This window comes from Neophocaena asiaeorientalis, unplaced genomic scaffold (assembly GCF_003031525.2).
Source record: "Neophocaena asiaeorientalis asiaeorientalis breed wild unplaced genomic scaffold, Neophocaena_asiaeorientalis_V1.1 scaffold100, whole genome shotgun sequence".
Taxonomy (NCBI): Eukaryota; Metazoa; Chordata; class Mammalia; order Artiodactyla; family Phocoenidae; genus Neophocaena; species Neophocaena asiaeorientalis.
Window position 1 is genome coordinate 4,009,648 of NW_020173955.1, and position 23,742 is coordinate 4,033,389.

The window sequence follows — 23,742 nt, forward strand, 5'->3', positions numbered from 1 at the left end:
GTCCGCACTTGAACTTGCAGCTCAGCAGGGCTTTTGCCATTTTTTTCATCTCTCTCTCTTTCTCTCTCTCTCCCCCTCTATCTCTCCTCTCTCTCTCTCTTTTTTTTTTTTTTTTTTTTTTTTTGCTTAAAAAAAAAAAAGCCATGACGGCTCTCCCACAATTCATCTTCCCTGCGCCATCTTTGTATTATTTCTAATTTATTTTGGATGTCAAAAGGCACTGATGAAGATATCTTCTCTGGAGTCTCCTTCTTTCTAACCCGGCTCTCCCGATGTGAACCGAGCCGTCGTCCGCCCGCCGCCGCCGCCGCCGCCCGCCCCGCAGTCCACCATGTCTCGCCGCAAGCAAGGCAAACCCCAGCACTTAAGCAAACGGGAATTCTCGCGTAAGTAACCCAATAATAGTAATAATAATTATTAATAATCACAAGAGCGCGCAGGACGAGAAGCAAGAGAGAGGGGGAGAGAGGGGTGTGTGCATGCATTTAAAATTTTTTTCACGAGAAAAAACCTCCGAGCGTCGGGATAAAAGAGATTAAAGGGAGAGGGGGAAAAAAAAACCCAGTCTCATCCCATCCCGAACCATAGCCTTATGTACACTTTTGGGATAGCACGAACCTTTTAATTTTATTTAATTTTACAACAATTTGACTGCTCCTCTTTCCTGCTTTCCTCTGCTTTATTACGCTTTTCGAAAAGGAATGCAATGATTTCCCCTCCAGTTTTGCAAAATAATGGACAATGCTGTGGATGCTAACAACTCTCGTGCAAACCTAGGGGAGGGAACTGAAGGGGAAAGGGGGGTTGCTTCCACTCGCCGTAGGAAGAAAAACGGGGGGGTGGGGAGCCCAAGTCTAAAAAAAACAAATCCCAGGGAGAAAAGAGGTGAGACTGGCCCTCGGACATCAGCGCGCTCACGGTCAAGTGTGCACCGGGAGGAAAGTAGTCATCTCCACAATAGTGAGAAAGTGGGATTCTGGGAGGGGGCCCCCGGCGTTCTGGAGTCTCCCGAGTCTGGAGAGGGGCCGCGGCGGCAGGGAGAGCTTGGGCAACCGGGAAGGATGGGAGCAGCGGCCGGCGCTGCCGCCTTTTGTTCCGGCCCGAGGTGGGTGTTTGTCCCGCTGCCTTTTGTGCCGGCTCCTCGCGCTTGCCCTCCCGCGCCGCCGCCGCCGCCGCCGCCGCCGCCGCCGCCGCCGAAGGGCAGGAGCAAGGGACTGGGGCGAGCGGGAGAGGGAGGGGGGGCGCTCTGGCCGCTGCCGCCCGGGCTGCCGCTGCCCGCCCCTCCCGGCCGAACCTCAGTGGCGGCGAGAAAACGTGAAAAATAAATAAAATAAAACAGGGCAAAATTTCTTGCCCCAAAACAGAAGCCTAACGCTCCGCCGGCCGTTTTCTGCCACGCTCTCCTCTTTGACTCCCCCATCGCCCCCCTCCCCGCAAAAATCTCACAGTCTCTAATAGAGGGGATAAAATACAATTATCCCCTTCACCAAAACCTCTTTAGTTGCAAACTTAGAGCGCCGGCGGCACAGAGAGGGAGCGAGGAACTCCCTCCTCTTACTATTTTTTGGAAGATTTTCAAAAAAAGTGGAAGTGGATTTTGATTGGGAAAAATCTCGTGTCTGAATGTTTACAAGCACCGCGTGTGCGGGAGCCTCCTGCCAACAAACAGACAGAGGACCGAGCATTTGCAAAGCATTTTTATTTTGCAGAGCAGCCGTAAAAGCGAGTTCTGTCCGCCCCCTACCCCCGACGCCTCTAGCCCCCAGCTCGGGGAGGCGGAGAGGTCACCACGTGCTCTCCTTGCCCCCCTCCCACCGGGACAGGCCACCAGCCCCCAGCTCCTGAGAGCGGCCAAGCCAGGTGGGGGTGGGTGGTAGGTGGTACGGGAGTAGTATGTTCGAGTATGCTTTTGGGGAGTGTTCGACCCTGGGACTCCACGCACCCCTCCCTTGAGTTCTTGTCCTCTACCACGGGCCTGTGTCGGTCAGGGGGCCCTTGTGAGTCTATATTGGGGGTGGGGGTGGGTGGGTAAGTGGGTTGCTGTCTCCTGGCTAACAGAATGCGCCTGGAAAGGCAGGCGGTGGGCACTTAGGAAAGTTTGGCTGCAAGGGAAAGAAAGGAATGAGAGGGCCCACCTCCTTCCCCCTCCTCATTCATGACCCTTATTTTAATTTTTGCTGCAATTTTAAAGGACCACCCTATACCCAGTTCTGTATTTTTTAAAAGGGGTGTGTGTGTTTGAGGGGGGTGCGCAGAGGGAAAGGAATTTTACTCCCCCGGCCGCGCCGGATGCGGAGCAGACGCGGCGCGCGGCGGTGTGAAGTTACAGCCCGGCCAGGTACCGGCGGGAAGGAAGGGCAGTGTTCGCAGCACTCGGGAAAGCTGGGCCCTTCTTCGGAAGGATGCATTGGGGGCTCAAAGGACGGACTAAGGCGTGCAGTCCGGGCTGCTCCCCCGTCCCCCACCCACCCTGGGCCCATCCGGAGATATCCCAGGCTGGGTGGGTTATCCCCCTCTCGCCGTGTCTCAGGGCTGGCTTTGCGTTGAGGAACCAGTTTGAAGGGCGTGCGGTGGTCTGTCCTTTCTAATTTTCTGGGTGCGCAGGGGGGAGCGGGAGCCATTCCGGTCTTCAGGACCCTCTTCCCCTCCCCGCCCCCATCCTCCGCTTCTTGGGCTGGCTGAGCCATTCGGTCGCTAGGAGGCAGAACAAGATCAAGAAAGCTCAGCGAACTTGAACCTGTACCAGAGCCTCCCCCACCCCCGCTCTGCATTTCTCGGCCGGGAGGGAAGAGCTTTGCGAGGGTGGGGGTGGGGGAAACGGACGGTTAGGCAGAATTCCCTTTCTCCCCCCTCCCTCCCATCACCCCTTATGTCTTTGTTCTTCATTTTGACTTTAAAAATGCTTCTTGCCAGGGCTGCAGAGAAGCGCGCGGCCGACACCCCCGGGCTCCGGGAGTGGAGCGGGGTGCAGTTTTCGTTCTCTTTCGGGCGGGCATTTTTTGGTAGGGAGGAAAAGGGAGTGCGCGCTCTCCAGCTTCGGGGCAAGGCCAAAGGGCGGGATCCGGCAAGTTTGCACTTAGTCTCCAGGTTCACTTCTTTCACCCCCTTACCCCCATGCAAAGCACGGACCGAGGCGGCCACTGCGGGCTTGCAGGGCTGCTCTGCAGCCCAAAATCACAACAATAGTAATAGTTATCATCATAATGATGCGGGCAAGCGGCGTCATTAATAATGAATAACCGCAGCAGCCGCCGCCGCGCTGCGCACACGGGTGCCGGGAATTGCGGGAGAAAGGCATTTGCAGAGATCCCTCAAAGTAAAAAGTGTGAGCCTCTGGACACAGAATGAATTTCAGGACCCGCGCTTTTGGTGTGTGCGTTGATACCGAGACAGCACCAGGTTAACCTGCCGAGTTTTCCAAGCCTCACTTCCCAGTTCTTCAGCTGGTGGTCCCGGGGACCCGTCGTCACCCCGCGGCCACGCAGGACCGCGGTGGAGGTAGCAATCGGGTCCCCAGGCTGCCCGCCGCCTCCCGCCCCGGGTTCCCGGCCCCACGGCCCCGCGGCAGCCGCTGCACGTGTACCCAGCGAGCGCGGCCGGAGCCTGCGGCCAGCACGCTGCTCGCTTTGTGCCTCAGAGTCCCGGCGCCCAACTTCACTTTCCGCACTGCCCACCCCCGCCGTCCCCCCTGCCCCCGGCCTGTCGCCCCTGCCTTCGCTTTTGTTTCTTTGCTTTTTTCTCTCTGCATTTCAGCCTCGGTTTGCTTCCTTACCCTGTTAAGACAATCAAAGGGAAGGACTTGGAAAGCAAACTTGAAGGCAGAGCTCTCTTTTCCCCTCCCCCTCCCCCTCCCCAGCAGCCCTCGTTTCGCTAGCTCCTTCCTCCTTCCCTACATTTCTTCTAAGGCTTTTTTTTTTTTTTTTTAATTTATTCCTTTGCAACTGCAGAGAGAGGAAGGAGATCTCAGTCAGCCGCTGGGGCATTGAGACGTTTCAGTCAGTCTTGCTGTTTGAACGCAGAAGCATTTTATTTTCAATTTCTTTTTCCCCTTGTAGAGAATTCGCGGCTAATTATTATGATTATTTGCCCACTCCTTTCCACTTCAATCCTGGACTCCCCGCTTTGTAGCCAGAGCTTAGGCCGGAGCTTAGAAACGGTGGTTGTGTGGGAGTGAAGGAGGATGGAATTGAATTGAGGGAGGGGGTAAAATGGCTGAGGTTAGGAATGTTTTTAGGGAAAGGGGAATTTGCATTAAAATACAGAGAAATTATCAGAGCCCAGAAAGGAAATGTTGATTGCCACTGAGAAAAGATGTCAATGCAAATCAGTAGACTACAGCAAGAGAATTGTATTTTCATATTTTCTTTGTGCCCCACTTCGTCTGATTTTTAATAATATAGTAGCAATGATAAAACATTTTGGTATTTCTCTGAACATCACTAGCCCAATGTTTAGCAGGGAGCCTGATGTGAACCGTATTTCATACATTAGGATATAATTCTTGTTAATTAGCAATAATTTATGTTAAGAGCATAGAAAATGTTGAGGTTATAGGTTTTATATCTGTACATTTGATCATCTTGTTATTTTCAAGAACTTTGCCTCCTATAAAATTAATTAGGTGAAATGTGGAGGTGTAATCGGCAACCTCTGAATTACCACTTCATTTCCTGGTTTTGATTGTAAATCAGTTCAGTCACTACATTTAGAAGACTTGAACCAAGTCTCTTTTGCACATTACCTTTAACTGTTTGATAACTAGAGGAATATCTCCTTTTGCTCCCCAATAATATTTCCATTTTCAGAAATGTGTCAGGGCTTGGGAATAAAAAACAAATCTTAACGGTGGAGTTTAAAAACATGTTTTTGTGCAAAGGTTCTATGTACTACTAACTTTAATAAAATGAAGTCTTTTTCCGGAGTCTTTCTTCAATCTGTAAACCTCAGAACTTGTAGTTAATGCTGAACAACAACAACAAAAGCCACATTTGTTAATGTGTACTTAAAATTCCTAATTCACATAGGAGGGATCTTGGAGAATGACTTCCTTATTCAGTTCCTCACTTGGTCACAATGAAAGCAAATAGGAGAAAAATGATATAGAAGCACAATGCAAAAGCTTTCTGTTTGTCTCCTTCTATTTGAAAAGTATGCATGTGTATTTATCTTTTGGTCAGTATGTTGGGCACAGAAATATAAGTGCTTACTTTGCTGTCTTTATTAGTAGGAATATAACCTTCATATTCCTGTGGTGACCTTATGTTAAATTAGGAGGAGTACCAGAGGCTAGAAATTATGACATGTCCTACTTGAGCACAGGTGCAGCTAGGTAGAGCTCTCTCAATATTATTTCACCTAGCACATCTGGGAGTTACTCCAGATCTTCCCCCTCAATATTCAGTCTGGATAGGGTTGAAATAAATTTAACCTGAGTTCACTGGATTTTTGCACTTTATCAAAATCTGTTTCAATATTCTACACTCAAATTAAAATCTATTTTTTGATTCTCTGTGGCTTTAAGTTCATTAAATGTGAAATTGGCAGCTTGCTAAAGAAGGTCAGACTGATTAACTGTTTAAGACTTGTACATTTTCTGCTTCGGTTTTATTAACTGGCAGCATCCTGGATACGTTTCATATTTTGTAATTTTGTGTGTGTGCGATAGAGTAAGCATAAGGTTTCAGGAGCAGAGACTTACCAACGCTCTTTTCCCCTTTGGAAGTTTAAAAAAATGATAGAAGCTGTTCAAATAGATGCTGGAGTATTTTGGTGCACGGTTAAAAAAAAAAAGGAAACAGGAATGAAAGACATATCTACCTTGTTATACCATCCGCTGGTGATTATGTGTGCAGAAATAGCCCCATAATGAAGCGTTCTGGAGCTCATTCAGAAAATTAGACAACTTTGACAACATTAGGCAAAGTATTTCAAGTCTAAAGAAAGGACTTCTCAGCCTTGATCTGAAATGTGGCGTTTGCTTGACCATTCTGATTTTTACGTGATGGGGGCCACCAACTGCAAACATGTTTAGAATATTTTAGACATTCCATTCTTCAGAATGAAAAAATGACTAATTGGCTTATTTTCTTAAGTACTCAAAAGTATCCCATTTAGCTAATGTGTCTGAGAAGAATTGCCAGTGAATTTGGTATTTCTTTGATTTTGTGGCACTGCTGAGAGTGAGATCAGAAAGGTTTTTGGCACTGTGAATTATGCTGCGTTATGATTATTATTTAGATCTGTTTCACAGGTGAATGCAGTCTTTTTCTTATTACGGCAGTGTAAATGTGGCACATTTTCTGTGTGATGTAGTAGCTTTCCAATTTATGAAGCCATGTCCCTGTATATTTAGAGTATATATGTTCACACACAAAGGGTGTGTGCGCGTGTGTGTGTTTATTCACTTCTCCTTTTATTCTTGGGCACAATAGACAACTTACTCTATACGAAAAAGAAACAAATTTGGTTTCAATCCATGTTTTTACCAGGTTTTTTGGGGGGTAGTTATTATTTAAGCTTACTTTATGTTGCTGCATTAACTATTTATTTAACAGTCACATTCTTTCTGAACATACAAACCAGACACATTTGGGTGTGTGGGTGTGTGTGTGTGTGTGTGTGTGTGTGTATGTGTGTGTGTTTTCTCTGGAAGTATGCAAGTCAGGCAGTTTTCTTTAAATATATGATGATTTGCCTCATTGATAAATTTGCTTTCTTGTTGACAGTTTCCACATCTGTGTACATTTTATACGCTCACATTTTTCTGGGCATTAAATGGAGGAGGCTAGAAACCCTTTACATAATGTGCTGGGATGGGATGGGGTTGAGAATGTATTTCCCCGTATTCTTTCCTTTCTGGCACTCTAATAATTGTGCTTTTGTTTCTTCAACCACAGCCGAACCTCTTGAAGCCATTCTTACAGATGATGAACCAGACCACGGCCCTTTGGGAGCTCCAGAAGGGGACCATGACCTCCTCACGTGTGGGCAGTGCCAGATGAACTTCCCATTGGGGGACATTCTTATTTTTATCGAGCACAAACGGAAACAATGCAATGGCAGCCTCTGCTTAGAAAAAGCTGTGGATAAGCCACCTTCCCCTTCACCAATCGAGATGAAAAAAGCATCCAATCCCGTGGAGGTTGGCATCCAGGTCACGCCAGAGGATGACGATTGTTTATCAACGTCATCTAGAGGAATTTGCCCCAAACAGGAACACATAGCAGGTAAATGAGAAGCAAGGAGAAAAGCTGTTTGCATGTTTTCTTTTCATTTTCAGAGGCGCTGTAGCCAAGCAGTAAGGAGTGGTGAAGTGCTTTCTGTATTTCTCCATGTGACTGTCCATGACAGCCCTGTAATGTTAAAATAAGCATTCCTATTGCTTATGTCCAGAACACATAAAAATAAATATTTTCCACTTCACCGAGCCAAATGTAGGCAGAATAGGTTAAACACACCTGATACCCTCTCTCTGGATCTGCTGATTCTGAATTTCTTTCCTTTTCTCTCCCCTTCTCATTTTTAAGTGTTGAACCTTACTACACCTAGCCCAGTTTCCAAGGTCCATTTCCAGCCTTGGTGACAAGTCAGAGGCAAAGTGGCTGTATAGGCATTTGTAGTTCGGCCAGTGACCTGTTTGAGTCAGAATACCTGATCAGACCTCCCTAGGGGTGCAGTTTGTTCTCGATGTTTCCATGAAGTTGGGTGGGCTGGAAGGGCATTTTGGAGGGGCTGGAAAGAGTTAACTGAGTTTCAGGGCTAGCCTTGGATCCATATTGGCTGTCAGCCCGTATGGGGCTGTAATTAAACACAGCCCCGTGGTGGGATGACACCGTGACCTTGACTTTAAGATGCCATTTTCGACTGGCCAGGCCAGAGTAGAGAGGGCAGTTGCTGAAGCGCACAGACATGCTTACTCGAAAAGTTTAAGGGCATGTTGGAAATTTCAAAAGGTTGGTTTGACAGGAACGGCTGCTCCCTGCAGCCTGCCTCCTCAGCTAAATGATAAATGCTTCTCTGTGCTCTCTCTTGTCTCTGATGTGGTTTTGACAGATGTATCTTGATTTTGTTTGTGGTTTACACAACCACATGTCACCCTTACAAATGTCCAGTGCAGACTTCCACTGTTTCTGCTATAACATAATGTAAAAATTCTCTTGGAAAAATATATACACACGTTGAACAGCTCTGCTTCCTTTGGTTAATTTTAGCAGAAAGGTAGCTAGGGGTGTGGGTTTCTCAACAGCTCAAGGGAAAAGGAATTAATGGCTAACAGAGGGACTTAAATCCTCACTCTAAGTGATAAACAGCAACACTATACAGCGACCCTTAAAACATTTTTAAAAATGAAACAACGGTGATTTAACGTACAAGATGAAGTGAATGCAGATTCTGTGGTAACAAAACCGGCATGCCTGTCGGTTGGTCACTCCCCTCTATTTCCCCTGCTGCTGCCCCCAAAAGGCAGAGGGTTTGTTCAGTTTTAGGAAGGGTAGTGCGTAGAATCAATTGATTCATTGGAACTTGTCCCTTCAACCTAGTTTGACCACAGAGTTGAACTGTAGTGGGTCAGTAGTCCAGAGGGGATTAAGTGTCGTATTATTTCTCCTCCCCCCCTCTGGAATTTGATCATTAAAATCAAACGTGGCATTTTTTCTTTCTCTCTCTTTTTTTTTTAATGCTGCCTGCAACAACACTCAGATACTTTTCCTTTAGTGAAATGAGAAATCTGCTGCCAGGGAAGGTGCATTCACAAAATATTTTTCTCAAATCCACCACATGTAGCTTATATGACATGCAGGTTAAGATTTTATCCACCCCTCCCTGCCCCCCAGCAGGATATGGCAATGACCATTTCCATGTGCTGTCTTGTGACTGGAAGGAAAATGAACAGAAGTGTAAGGCATGATTAATGAAGCCAGAGCAAGCGGAAGGGGATTTGTCGTCTTAGGAGATCCAAAGCCTTTCTAAATCACCAAATATGGAGTAACACTTGTGTGATGTAACATCGTATTTACATATCGAGCTGCTCGTTTAAAAGACAAAACACAGTGTCTGTCAAGCAAGAATTAAAACCACACTCCTTACTGAGGTCCCAAGTAGGTTACTCAGTCTCAGATTAACCAGCTTGAAAATTCTGTGCCTCTGTACTTAGAGGAGAAATCTAAAAGCTGGGGGGAAGGCTCTCTAGTGAAGGCTTTTCACTGTCCCAGTTGTAAATCTACATAGGGAAGAAGAAGAGATATTTTCCTTAACTCTCTGGTTGTCATAAAGGTTCTTTTTTTTTTAAGGACTAGTGCAGTAAGAGCTCAAAGAAGCCCCCCAAAAAGCACATTTAAAATATGTTTTATAGGGCTAATGCTAAGTAATTCCACTGAAATGAAGAGCTACTTAAGCTATCTAAGATATTCAATGGGTGCACCAGTGCTGCGACCCAGGTGAGGTAAACCTTTCATTCACGAATAATTGCAAAGTCTTGATTCCTTTCATTGTGTTTAATCACCTGTTCCCACCCTGGAATTGGCTGAACATAAATAGCGTGGTCGCATCGCAAAGCGAGATGTCAGTAACTAGAGTCACGACTTTTCATAATTCACGGTAATGAATTAAGGAGTTTCCTATGGTGAAATTAACATTCTGCCATCGCACATAAATTAAGATGCCCTGGCCCTTAGGTGCCTCTGAAGTGAAGTTCTGGAAGACGGCTGTGTATTCCCAGCCCATTTCTCTAGAGCACGTCTTCACAACTCCCAAGTCTGCTTTTCTTTTTACGGTGAGGAAGGAAACAATAAGAGTAATCATTCAGTAGATATTTGAATTGTGTCACAAGAAGAAAGGAGGAGCAATGCTCTGTATTAGGAAAGAGATATATTGATGAATCTCTAGAAGAATATGTTTGGCAGCCATATAAGAGGTAGTTATTTAAATACGCTGTGTAGGAAAGGCCTTATTAAAGTGCTGTAAGTTGGGTGTGAGCTTACTGTGTGCTCTGTGCTGTTTTATAGGCAGGAAGCTGGAATCAAACAGTGACAGATCTTCTTCCTGAGATAAATAAAGCTTAGAATTTGGGGCTTTCACACAGGAGATTGAGTGTCCTTTAAAACTTCAGTAAGATGGTGTGGGTTTTGGCTGTACATAGGCCTCTCAAAGCCGAGTATTTTTTAGAAAGGATGATTTTTACCTGGTTGAATACACATGTATATGTTGATCAGGTGTTTTTTTTTTCCATTTCATTCATAATATTGTGTGATTGTGATCCACTGAGACCACTGAAGTCGTACTAATTTAACTGGAAATGGGCAGGTTATTTAACTAATTTATTAGTTATTTAACTAATTTAACTGCAGGGCCCAGTTCATCAATGTTATGTGTCAGATATCCACCATCAGATATCAGCAGCCTTTGACTGGCAGTCAGGGCTTTTAATTAGGGTTTTGTTTTGTTTTCTAGACTCCTATTTTATGAGGGGGAAATATTCATTGAAATTAGTGACTGTGGAGCTGCTGTTCACTTATAGAAAAGGCCAAAAAATATTATCCCACAGTGTCAGCTTTGAGGTTTTGGCTGTTGCACATAGAAATCTTTAAATTAGGGTTGGGCTGTCATAAAGTTAGCTTTTTGAGAGAATGGGAGAAAATATGATTAGTCCTGTAAAGTGTAGTGAGGTCTCTTGCTATTGATATATAACATTTTTTCTCTTTAAAATCATGAACATAGACATTGATATCAGGGCATTGAAAAATTATATGCCTAGACAATACACCTCATACCCAGATAATAATATGTAAGACAGAAGCTCTGTGAGAGGAGAAATACTAATTCAATCCAGAAATATATAAGCATGTTGCTTAAAGGTAAATCAAGTATAACATACTCATGCTTTTTAGAATTTAGAAACTCAACTTGCCTTTTCTTTTTGTACCCATTTGAATTCTTTCTTATCTCAGACTGAACTGGAAGATGTACTTTATGGTATAATTGTAAATGAGACTATAAATTATAGTTTCCTATTATAACCTCTTATTTTTCATTTCTCTTTATTTGTGTGATTCTGAATAAAAACCACTGACTTCTGAAGTGAATTTTTAGCATGGCAGCTAAAACAAACAAACAAACAAACAAAACCCCAGTTTACTGGTGAACATTTTATTTAACCTTCACATCCAGAGACTAAAGAATATTGTTTCCTAATAAATACCTAGGATTTTCATTGGGAGCCTGTGTTTGTGGGACCATTACCCAAAGGCTCATGTTCATGAGACTGGGAGTCCTATATACAAGATGTATTTGTAAATAAGACAGAGAAAGGTTGTGAACTGGCAGCTTGGATGTTTTGTCAAAGTACAATGTGAGAGAAACTCTTTCTAAGACAAATTGTAAATAGAACTGTCACAGCGATTGCATGATTGAGCCGCAGAAGTGTCTTACAATTGTTGGCATTGTCAGAGGACTTTTGAAAGCTTAATTAAACACAGTGGCCCGCATGGCTGCTAAATTTACTTCGGCAAGCCAAAAAGAAAAAAAAATCTACAATGTGGAAGATCCCAAAGATCCCAAAGTTCTTCCGACGTTACCCTTTCCGTGACACAGAAAAGATGCATTGTGCATTTTCCTAGTTGTCTTTTATAAATAGTTTTGAGAATAGGGCCACGTGATATGAAGATCATCCTGTGTGTGATGTGGAGATTGTGTTAGTTTTTCTGTCTCCTGCTGTTACAGACAGTTAATGTAAAAATGGCCTTCTGTTGGAAACACAAATATGTATTCACTTCAAGAACAGGAGCAGAGGGGGAAAGTTTCCCTCCCATTCTCTGTGTTTATTCTATGAAAGCTTAAAAAGCAGTGCTGTAATTTCTCAGATCACCCAGTTCCTCGTTGTATTGCAAGTTGTGCCTTTTACTTTTAAAGGATCTGAAATCTGTTTTGCACACCTTTCTCCTGGTGAATGTGGCATTTAATTGTGGAGCTGCCCATGGGCTGGAAAATGCAAGTGAGTATAGACACGTGCAGGCAGCGTCAGGACAGCAAACTTTAAGCTCAGGGAAGAGGTGAATTGGATGCATATTAATGGCACATTTTAGAATCCTGGAAAATCATTATTGTCACACTGCAGCCTTAGTGCAGTTTGGCTAATGTGTGTGTGTGGGGGGGTACTAAATTGAAGTATATAACAAACGTGCAAATCCTAGGGAAGCATTTTTCAGAATTTTGTGATTTCTTAGTGAAAGTATTTCAAAAAGGAGAATAGGTGAATGGTGGCCTTGTACACTAGTCAGTGAAAAAAAGAAGATAGTTCGGCTTTCATTTGGGGGGAAAATACGAAATTTTAACTGAAGTAGCACAGCTAGGGAGATGTACCGAGATTGCGTCACTGGATGTTAATTTAATCTACTCTGGTTGCTCTGTTCACACCCTTATTGCACAAAGAAATCATTTGACAAAATTTACCCGAAGCCCAAATCTGTTTTTACATACAGTAGTACCAGCTTTGTGCAATAAAAGTCACTTAGCATCAAACTGGACCCAGCCTGGCACCTTGCCACTTTTTTAGCAAGAGATTTAATCACCAAGGATCTTTAGTACCTTTCTGCTTGTTCAGATTTCATTTGGGTCATGGTTATGTCAGCAGTGTTGTTATTACAAGGATTAAAAAAAAAAGATTTAAACTTAGGGCCCATTTTTAACACTATCTCAAATCGAACAGGTTTTAATTTTATGTGTCAATTTGGAGGATATTAATAAAGTTCATAAAATATATTCAGACTATATAATTTAATGGATAATGACTAGTATTTTTATTTGTAATACCAATAGAAAATTGGCATCGTATCCCTCCCTCCTCTGTTCTGTCCTCCTACCCAGGTAAATAAGCATCCTTAAACTGCTTCTCCCCTTTACTCCCAGGGGTTAGAGCTCTGGCCAATATCAGTAAATTTACCTTTGTAATTTGCCACGTAGTTTTTACAACAATGACCTAATTAATTTGAGCACGGACCATATTATTGCTAGTAGAGTCATTTTCTGTCACAAACTTAATTTCTAGGAAATGTAACCTGACGAATAAGAATGCTTGAGCTCTCCACATGTGCTCCTAAAGACCAAAGGCAGATTTAAAATAATAATTTAAAAAATGCCAGCATTATTAAAGCTAGTATGCTTGATGCCAAACTCAATTTGAAGCCAGTAAACATTAGACTATTTCTAATCAGTTGTTTTAGAATGTAATGTATTCCATATTGGGTTCACTGGAATTTGTCTCTCTGCTTTTTACTGGCCAGCTGCACTCCCTATGCATTTTTAAAACATTTCAGCAAAGGCTTTTGCTGTTCTTAGCAGGGTTAGTAACTTAGGGTCTATTTCTGAGCTCATTCGTCATTCTGCGATGGCATTGAGTTAGGTTGGCAAGGGAAGGATTTGAGGCATGGGGGGTGGTGAGGTCACTTGTGACCCCAGCAGGGAATAGGTGAGCTTCATTTGCCTTTACAATAGGCGCACAGCTACTGCACCTTGGAAGATCTCTCAGGTGCCGCTCAGATGGGCGCATGTAAATGCCCTGTCAGATGCGGAGCTGGAATATTAATGCTTCTTCCACCAGCGTACCATAATAAAGCTGTACACAGCCAGCTTAGTATGCAGCTAGTCTGGGGAATTGTGTAAACTTAGATAGCCCAGTGTGAAAGACAGCAATGTAAAAATGCTGGATATGCCACAGTTTCCATTCTTGTTCTCCTTTGATCTATAGCAAAATGAAAACATCATCCTTTCCTCCTCTTGGAGTTGTCTCCCCGACTCTGCCACCTCCCAATCCCCCACCCGAATTTTTTTGCATGTTCTGGTATGGAGAAATGCGACATAATTTGTTTCATATGGTTAATTACAGGCATTTGAATATTTAAAATTTTAAATAGCCACAGTTCCAGGTTTTCCTGTTAAAAGTATGTGATTTGAACAAAGGGAGTACAGTGTAAATATTTGTGGTGATTTGCAACACCCCTCTTTCCCCATTAAACACACACACGCACACGCGCACACACAGACATTCAGTTTAAATCTAGCGCTGACTTAAAGGACTTCTGTACCTTCATTTGTACTTCTTTTTTTTTTTTTTTAACCAACTCTCAACTGGAACTCCATTAAAATATTTTACCATTATTTTTGAGTCCACTGTTGCTTGAGGTTTTAAAGAGGATTTTTATAATGTGTTCATTTAAGAGTATCAACAGCTGTCAGAACCAGTTGTGGTAAATCCACAAAACATACAAAGAAAAATACACACGTTTCCTGAAACAAAACACTCTGGAAAAATAAGCTGCCAAGAACTGGCGAATGAGAAGTTTGCAGACAGGGCACCGGAGCGTTTCACCTCTCGGTTCACCCTGGAGACTGATGTGATCGGATCTGATGCAATGCCGCTGGAAGTCTTACCTGCACAGGTTGCTGCTCTGAGCTAGCACCCTGCACAGGGGCTAGGCCAGGCCACAGCTTGCTCCCACTCTGCCCTCCTTTTTTCTTTTTGATCTCTTTAGATAGATACAATACCAAGTTCTTGGTGTGCTAAACAGCAAATTATACTCACTGAAGGTGAGATGATTAGGTTTAAACTTCCTCTAAAAGAGGCGAGAAGACGCCGTGCACACCCTTTTCCAGATAGGGTTGTCAGCCTGTTATTCAGAATTTAATCGGCCCCGCCAGGGAATTCCCAGTGGGGACCTGGAGCAGGCATGTTGGTGAAGGGGATACCTGGGGACCTGTGGTCACTCACAATGAGTTTCTGTTTGTATCTTTGCTGTTGTTAGCATTGGCAATGAACAATTACACCTACAATTTGATTTTAGTTTTAGATAGAGGTGAGTCCACTGATTAAAAACTACCATTAAAATGAAGAATGGAATTATTGTGAAACCTGCAAAGGTGCTTTCAAAAAGAACACAGGTGCTGTGGTGTCCCCCCTTTCTCCACTTTCTATTTTATTTTGGAACTTTCTAAAAAACACAGGGAAGCCTTTTGCTAAGCATCGGGGCATTTACATTTATATTCATCAGTTCATCTTCTTGATATGTAATGGTGCATAAAAAGCTGCAGAAAAAAAATCACATCTGTCAATTTTTAGGGAAATAAGGTGTAGCTTGGATTCTTACCTTAACTGGAGCACAGGGTACTACATGCCACGTCTGCTTTTTAGGTTTTAAATATGGAGTTTCTCTTTGGGTCAAAAAAAAAAAAAAAAAATCTGAAGCATTTCCTTTTACCGACTCAGGGGATACCATGATTTCGTGATTTATTTACATTTCGGGGCAGCTTACAATGAGCCATTTACTGCTCATTTTAGCCCCCTCTCCCAAGTCTTTGAGTTCATAGTTAAAACAATGCATTAACCAATGTTAAATTTTAAATTTCATGAGTTTCTCTCTCCTACTCCATCCCATTCTAAGATTTAAAAAAATTATTCTTTTACATTTAAAAGTGAACACTGGCTACTGAAGAACGATTTAAAGGCTGAGAAAAATTTTAATAATAAATCGTAACCTTCTCACATTATGTTTTTGTTATGTTAAGGGGAAAAAAATCAATAAGGAAAAATTTAATTCTGATAAAGATACTCTTGGATCTTTGAAAACAACTGCTGTCCTTTTAACTAAAACATTTGAGCAGCTTCAAAGACTATGTATTTCTTCTGATCTTAGAGCTGTGTGACTGGTAGCAAGAAAGAAAAAAAAATCTTATTCTACATACAAGTGGATTGCTTAACAAGTCTGCACAGACACGTACTTGTTTGTACAATAGAGATAAAAATTCCTGTATAAAAATAATTCAGCTGCTGACAGCAGGCATTGTTGTTGGACCTGTCTTTTGTGCTTGTCCCAGCTCCGGGCCCCTCCTCCACTATCTGCTTGGGGCAGCTTGCTGCCTGCAGACTCCTGACCAGAAGTTAATTGCTATATATTAAATATATAGGTATTGTATCTAAAGAGGAACATCTCAAGCCTTCCTGTATGCATTCCACTCTACCTTCTGCTGTGACTGCGGCATTGCCAGCAGAGGGGTGGCAGGCAAACGCTCTAATAGGGAAAATGACTTGAAGGCAGTTAGGGGAAATTTGGCCTTCAAGTCCCATTTGCTCTGCAGTGTAGCATCGGTTTCTAAACTTTTGTTTTTAATCTAATTCTGATTTACTCTGTCACATCCCATATCAACCCTCATTGAACTCTACTCATGTAGAGTAACATTAGTGTCAGATGGAATTGGTCAGGACTGCAGACCTGTGGTTCATACAGATGGTCGTGAATGTGGGTTCTGTGCAGCTTTGCATCCTGTTCTTTCTAACAAACGTTAAAATGTGGCACATTTCTGAGCAGGTCCCGTGGGTAAGACAGTCAAGGAATCGGGGACAGTACCTGAGGTTTTCTCCCTTCCCACTCTCCTCTTTCCCACTTCCTTGATATACGTACATTTTGGGTAAGATCAACTCCAGGAAAACATCTGAGGCTGGGGCGGTGGAGAAAGGGGGAGAAGGGTGGCAGAGAGGAGCTACTGGAATATTTTCAGTGGGGGTTCAAACACAGTCACCAAAGCAGAGAGCCCTTTGGGTCCAGCTTTGGAGCAATAAGCACGGGCACATGGTCCTTTCAAAGCTGTTATTCTCAGTCTGACTTGTCCACCATCTGAGAAAGGGTTTACATATAACCTCCGTGCTTTGACCTGGATTGAGTGTTTGGGGTGGCAGTGGGGGAGACTTTCACTGGGAATGCTGTCACTAGAATTTCTTGAATGTCCTGAGGGTAGTAAGGTATGTGTTAGCATTCAAGGTGTGAGTTAGGTTCTTCTCCAGACTGGTAACTGGGAAGCGTGAAAATCCAAATTCCCACGATGCTCTCTAATGACTGGGGTTGGGGGGTGGGGTGGACACCCTAACTTTCTGAATGTCAGCTGATGTCTGTCTGACCTGTTCCTCTTGGGTTAAATGCTGCCAGTGCAGGACGGGGGAACCCCCAGGAAGACACATATACCCAACGACAAGATTTTCACTCCTCAGAAGTAAACCAGATCTCGTTCCTCTGCCTCATACCCTCTCCCTTGCTCTTTTCTCTTTGGAAGCAGAAACTCCTAAAATGAATGCCACTCCAAGCCGATGAAAAAGCTGTTTTTATACCATAGTGGATGTTTACACAGGAGACTCAACTTGAGGGGAAAAAGGCTTTTTGGGAGGGTGGTGGGACTTGCGTTAATCTGTTTTGTTGGAGGACTGTGCAGTATTGCCTAGGAGCAACTCTGGGCTGTTTTTGATAAATTACCATGTTTAGAGATAGGTTTGGCTCTTAAGGGCTTAGTTTTATGAACAAAGTCCGTAACGATGTTTGCAGCCTCTGTTTGTCTCTTAGCCCCTTGGCTTCACTAGAAGCTCAATGTTTAGTTTAAGCTCAGTCTGGAAGATATAACAATTTTGCATTTAAAAAATGAGGAAATCATAGGAAGAAAAACCCTTTGCTTTTTGGATGAATCTTACTGATAATTTGCTAAAGCTCATTTGAATTTTAAGCACTTCTTTAATCTTCAAAGGCTAAATTGCTTTATGAATATGCATGGTGTGGGCAGACTTCAGTTCATTACCTAGTTGTAAATTCTAATGACCATTAGGTCCTTCCAGTAATTGCGAATTGTTTTGCATTTTTGATTGGCCTATTAACATGTACATTCGGTGCACATCAGGCTGGCCTGTCAGCCTGCTGAAGGAGAAAAAAAAGGTGAAAATTGTTTATAGCACCAAGATTCTTAGATTTTCAATCTTGCAAAATTGATGATGTAAAAAAATTAAAGCCGTGTTTTTTCTTCTCAAGATTGAAAGTTCACCAAGAGATTTGACATATTTAATTTACATGATGACTTTGCACTCCTTCATTAATGCAATTTGCATATGAAGCTGTTGTTAATCACTTTTGATCATGTTTTGTGTATTAGCTGCCTCAGTGGCTCTCCTCCTCAGATGCCCCAGTAGAAAGGAGCAAAATGATGCATCTTCTTGCCAAGTTTCCTTTAGTGAATTGAGGAATTAGATGTCTAACCTTGAGTAATTACATATGTGTTATCCGTTTTCTTTTAACGTTAAGTAGTACAGTTTGTGGAAGTGTTGGCTGGAAGTCGTTCTCATTTGGGGAGAAGACTATAAGATTTAGGTGTATGATTGAGGCACATCCAGATACGTACAGAAATATGTATGTCCCTGTTCCCTCATGCAAGTTGTCGGGCAGTTTCACTGTTAGCAGTTTGATGGCAGAGAGACTTGACTATTCCGGTGTGTATTAAGACATCAGGCTCTTTTGGAAGAGAGACGCCTACAAACTACAGACCTTTCTAACAATGCTTTGGGTCTCTGCTTTGAATAGATGGCTTTTGCACCTCCACGTCTTGGGCCTGGGTTTGGCTGACTTCTTTATCTCTTAGCTCAAGTAAGTTTTCCTGGGGCCTTCTGCTCTCAGCTGCTCTCTCTGTGTCCTCCCCTCGTCACTAAAGTAAATCGTGGTCTCTGGGCTGCCGGGTGCCTCCCTCAAGGTACACAAGTGCCCTGGCTGTGAAAACAAGGTGCTAACGAACGGTTTCCGATTTTTGAGAGCCTGTGATTTTGGTGTTTGCCTTTGCTGTTGAATGGACTGTGCTGTATTATTGATGTTCGTCTTTGGTTTAGCAGTTTATCACTGGTTAACAAGCAGAATCAGAACATTGAAACTGATATTCTGATTAAAAGGAATGTTTAATGAAAGAAAATAAATTGTGATGGAAAATGAACAGTGTGTAAGAAACATAACTACAGTTTTAACCTCCGAGGGACCCTAGCACTGCCCTACCGTGACTTCTAGCCATACCATGCTAAAAGCATGCTTCAGTTCAAAGTTGTTAATATTCAGCTGGGAAACAGTATCCAGAACACAAATAAATTATTAAGTGCATGAACTTTTTAGGCAGTAAGATGAACTGATGGGGTCCATCTGTGAGATCCAGGGGCTTTTTATTTGTGTGTGTCGAGCGATTCTGCCCTCTCCGACTTCACAGCCTTTGGTCTCCGGCCAACTGCATGCATAATTGATTCCACACGCACTATCATTTTCTTGATGTAATTGCTTTCCTAAGATATGATGAAATCTAATGGATAATTTGCTATTTGAAAATGGGCAAAAAAATGTTCATATTTTTTATTGGGGGGAAGGTAGTAGACAAGGGGGTATTCAAATGATCCGGTATTTAAGAAAACAAAACAAATCGAAAAAGGCAAAGCTAACTTAGGCAGGCTGCTTCTTTCTCGTTGGTTGTGGGTAGGAAGGTCTTTGTGACATATGGAAGCCAGTGTGTAAATCTCTCTCTTTCTATCATATCACACCCCCACCCCCATTCCTCCTCTCTCTGTCTCTCCCCCAAACTTTACAAGAAAGGGATCCTAACAAGGTAAAAAGTAAACAATTTAGTCATCACAAGCCTTATTATTCAGTCTATCCAGGAGTTTTGCCATGTCGGTTTATTTAACTTCCAGGAATGTAAACACTGACACAGCCCTAGAAGCAGCAAGAAAGATTACAGTATTAGAGTTAAAAACCCTGAGCATGGAGTAGCTGTGCTTTATACTCAGCTATAATAACACTTTACATTGAAACATAATGGTAAGTCAAAACCGACTGGAAACTTCTGCTTATATGGAGTACAAATTTCATTCTAGTAGATTGGCATCATCTAGTGTACCAAGAGTAGATTGTTATATAATGGAGAGACTGTATAAATGTCAAGTACACAAATAACCCTATAGGAAGTCAATGAAAAGTATTAGAATTTCTTAAATCACCATTAAATTTTGTTGGTGGGACAATCTCATTAGCTTCTTCAAAATCATGTGTGGCTTTGTGTAAGTCTTTTAAAAATGTATTTTGAGGGAATTTACAGACATTGAAACATTGTTTTAATCCAAACCAGTTCATGCTTTAGATGTACCTTAAAAAAAGTATACTGGTTTTCAAAGTACTTAAAGGGAGTGGAGGGGTAGAGAGCATATAAAGGGAATCCATCTCACTGTGGTAAACTGTTTTTCAAGCAAAGTCATAATAATGAACAACACATGATCTGAAATTTGATCAGCAAACATACACTTATGCCAAGGAATTTTCTTTCTTTTTTTCCTTTTCTTTTCTTCCTTTCTTTTTTTTTTTTTTTTTTTTTTTTTTTTTTGCCGTTCACATACCAAGGTTCTGTAAATCAGTAAACCAGGCAAAGAGTAACTATTGTAAGGGGGTGACCAAATCGTAATATACAGAATGGCACAGCTAAGCTGTCTTTTTGGAAGAAACATGAACATCATCACCACTAACAACAATGACAAAAAAAAAAACAAAAAAACAACCCTTTTTACAAAACTGGAAATGACAGAATAGTTTTAAAAGGAAAAAATTTAAAAAACCCACCCTACCTTCTGATGCTCAAAACTTCAAACTATTAATAGACCACCAGTGAGATAGACTGTCTTTGTGCCTTGAAATGCAAAATGAGGGAAATAATTAGCAGAGGAACAAAATTCTCAAAATTTGAAGAACTTCTGTGATTACTGGGGGTACAGTGAAAAGAAAATGCAAATTTTCTCCTGATCTTAATTAGATTCGATTGTGTGGTGGGTGTGTTGGATTTGGGGGGAAGGGAGGGGCAGGGAGTGCTGGGGGTGAAGCGAGGGGCTTCGGGATGTGGAGATAGGTTAGCAGGGGCCTGGTGGTGTGGCAGCAAGGCAGCTAACAGCGCTGGTGCAGTAAATGGTGCTGATGGGGGCACGAATCCTAAGCCCTTAATTTAGCAGGGCTCATTTCTCTCTGGGTCTAGAGGATTTCGTTTGTCCTTCCAGGGGAGGAGTGGGCACTGAAGTAACAGCTTGGGCTGCCTTAGGAAGGGGAAGCAGCCTGTGGGTAACTTTTCCCAGCCACACAGGAAAGCTGTGTGAGATGTCATGGGCCGTGCTTTGTGCACCGTGGCCATCAATCGACCTCTCAAGGTGGCACCTGCACAAAACCCCCAGCACCAGGGCACTGCTGTAATCCCCCCCCCCCCCGCCCTGCAGCCAAACATGCTCTTTAGAGTTCAGTGGTGATGGTTGGCCAGAGTCCTGCCAAAGTATGTGTAGCAAGTTTCACTGGCTGGATTGCCCCTTGTGTGAAATAATAAAAGCCCTGGCTAAGGCTTCTGAATCTATTTTTGTTTCATTAATATTATTTATTATGTATTTTATTAATATTTTTAGGAGGGACTGTGCTCTCATTTGACCATTTGTAGTTGTAATTAATACATTCAGTACCGGTTGTAAAAAGTGTACTTGCATTTAATTGCGAGTCAGGATAAATTAATGGATATGATTTGAAACAAAATTCACTTAAAATGTTCTTGCAGGGAGCAAAAGAAGGGGCAGTCCCTGAATTTCATTTATTTTCTGGGTGTCTGTGCTGAGAGGGTCCAAAGGATTGTGTGGGTCTAACGGGATGCATGTATGTGTCCAAGGGAAGAGGGGGCCACAGGGGAAGCAGGAAAACCTGGGCAGGAGGAGGGGCAGCCAGGAGCTCCATTCTTTTCTTTAATTTCTGAGGTTACCGGGACGGCCTTAAGCAAAGTGGTCAAGTCCATATGCTCCCGAGAAGGTGGTAAAGAAAAGAGGTTAGTAGCAAGAGGGAAGGAGCACAAAGGGAAAACTGTACATTGGGAGCATTGCTCTCCTGGCTGTGGGGTAGCCAGACTGGTTTAGCAGACAGAATGATAGATTGTTTTGTCAAGGGTCCCAGGGTGTGCCCTGAACTTGAAGCACTTTGTTTATCTTGAATAGAAAGGGAAAAGTGCAGACATAATCGATGTCTAGTTTTTAGGAGCTCGAAAGAGGTAGGAGAACAGAGAAGAGTTGGGGAGGTGGGGGAGGTGCAGGCCTTGGTTGTGGCTGTCCATTAACAGATGAACTTGGCCGAGGGCCAAGCTTTAGATGCGAGCGTGTCAGGGCCCCAGTGCAGCCAGGCCTTTTCAGTGGTGGGTTTTTTTTCTTTTCTTTCTTTCTTTCTTTTTTTTAAATACCTGCTGACTGTACATCAAATGCTCCCAGGTCTTTGGCTAAAGGCAAGAAAAAAAAACATACACAGCTCAATTTTTTTTCCCTCTGAACCAGTTGAGGCTAGTCTTTTGGCTACATACACAGTTTCTATCATCTTTCCTGGCTTGCCGTTGGGAAAAAAAGAGTTGTGATAACGCCAGTAACCCAAGGGCTGGGGATCGGAAGGGTTGGAGTGTTCAGGAGACCAGAGTGTGTGAGTGCATGTGCCGGAGTATCTGTGTGCCGAGCCAGAGAGGGGCATGGCAGGTGGGCCTGCGTGTGCAGGTAGGAAATCGGTGGGAACCCATTTTTTTAAATGGCTGCAGTTAAACTCCTCGTTGGAAAGGACCTTGTGAACTGATCTGTTGGTGGCTGAGCAATATCATATACTTAAGCAAGGCCCAGGAAAGGCCAGGAGTGGGGGAAAAAAATGCCCTGTTGGAAGTACAGCATTTCCCAAGCAGGGCTGATGGCAAACGCATGTGTCTGGGCTTGTTTTGTTCTCGATCATCTTATCTTCTTTGGTGTTTATTTTATTGTGACACTATGTATTCACTTATGAGTGTTGGCAAGCAAGAGTCATCAGCCCAATAACTTCCTGACATTTTTGGCTCTTTTAATGTGCATCTTTGCCCTCTTGCCGCAAGTGGCGAGGTAATTGAATTTCCCTGTTACTCACTGGCAGGAGGCATGTTCTGGCTCCCCGCAGAGGGGCTGCTGGGGCTAACGCTGGGTCCAGAGAATTCCACGAAGGGGACACTGGGGTTTTCAAGCGGTCTGGAGGCCTGTCCAAAGTGCAGTTCACACAATAAAAAATATCTTTTCCCATCATGGACTTGAAAAGGCACCATCGTGAACATCCACGTAAAATATGATAAAATCATGTTTACTTCCCCAGGCTGAAGCCTCACAAGGGAGGTGGGTTTTCTTCCCCGACTTCGTCTGGGAGCCTATAGAAACTGGGAAAATTTGGAGGTCCCTGGGCTCATCCCACAGATAACCCCCAAAACTCAGCCAAGCCCTTAGATGCTGTCTTCTCTCTCACCGAGGTTGTCTTTGTAACCTGCGTGGTAAGAAAAGGAAGAGGGCCTGAGTGAGGGGAAATAAACTCTTAAAGATACGTGTATGTCCTTTTTTTGTTTTTTTTCCCTTTTTAGCCTCTGTGAGTACATAGAATAAAATGGCAAAAGAGTGCTGCCATTTCTGGTTGTGTGAGCTTGGGCACATTTCTTCATCTTTCCAAGCTCCGGTTTCCTCATCTGTAAATGGAGGCCGGGGGGGCGGGGGGCGGGCGGTGTGCGTGTCACAGGACCCACCTCATGGGACGTTGTGAGCATTATATGAGGATGCTTGCCTGTTTCCCCAAGTGAACACTTGAGGAAAGCTAGTTACTATTACGATTATGACTCATGGCTTACAACTTTTTTCTCCTTTAAGGACTGGTATCTCGCTGTAGTTTCTCCCTGTGTGGGGAGAGCAGGTTGGGATGAGAGAACAGGGCAGGGAAGGTTCTAAGGCGCTCACAGCCTCTTTCTGCCTCAAGGTGGGCTCCTGTGGGAAAGGGCCCTTGGGTGGAGAAAGCTCAGGAACCCTTGCAGATCTGGTGTGGTGGGGTGATTGGTGTGGGGGGGCTTCTCTCCATCGGCAGGGCCCTC

The 23,742-nt window shown here is 43.4% G+C and overlaps 1 protein-coding gene across 7 annotated transcripts in view; it reads left to right on the top strand.

Annotated features, from left to right (window-relative positions):
- Positions 1–39: 39 nt before the first annotated feature.
- Positions 40–23,742, top strand: part of BCL11A (BCL11 transcription factor A) — a 97,099-nt gene continuing 73,396 nt past the window's right edge. For 4 of the 7 annotated variants that reach the window (XM_024753031.1, XM_024753034.1, XM_024753030.1 and 1 more), the window contains exons 1-2: positions 157–386; positions 6,897–7,226. In XM_024753031.1, coding sequence (XP_024608799.1) covers positions 332–386; positions 6,897–7,226 — 385 coding nt within the window. In that variant the 5' untranslated portion in view covers positions 157–331. Of the gene's footprint in view, positions 387–6,682; positions 7,227–23,742 lie in introns of those variants that run through there. The other 3 variants (XM_024753035.1, XM_024753032.1, XM_024753028.1) reach the window with 3 other exon arrangements.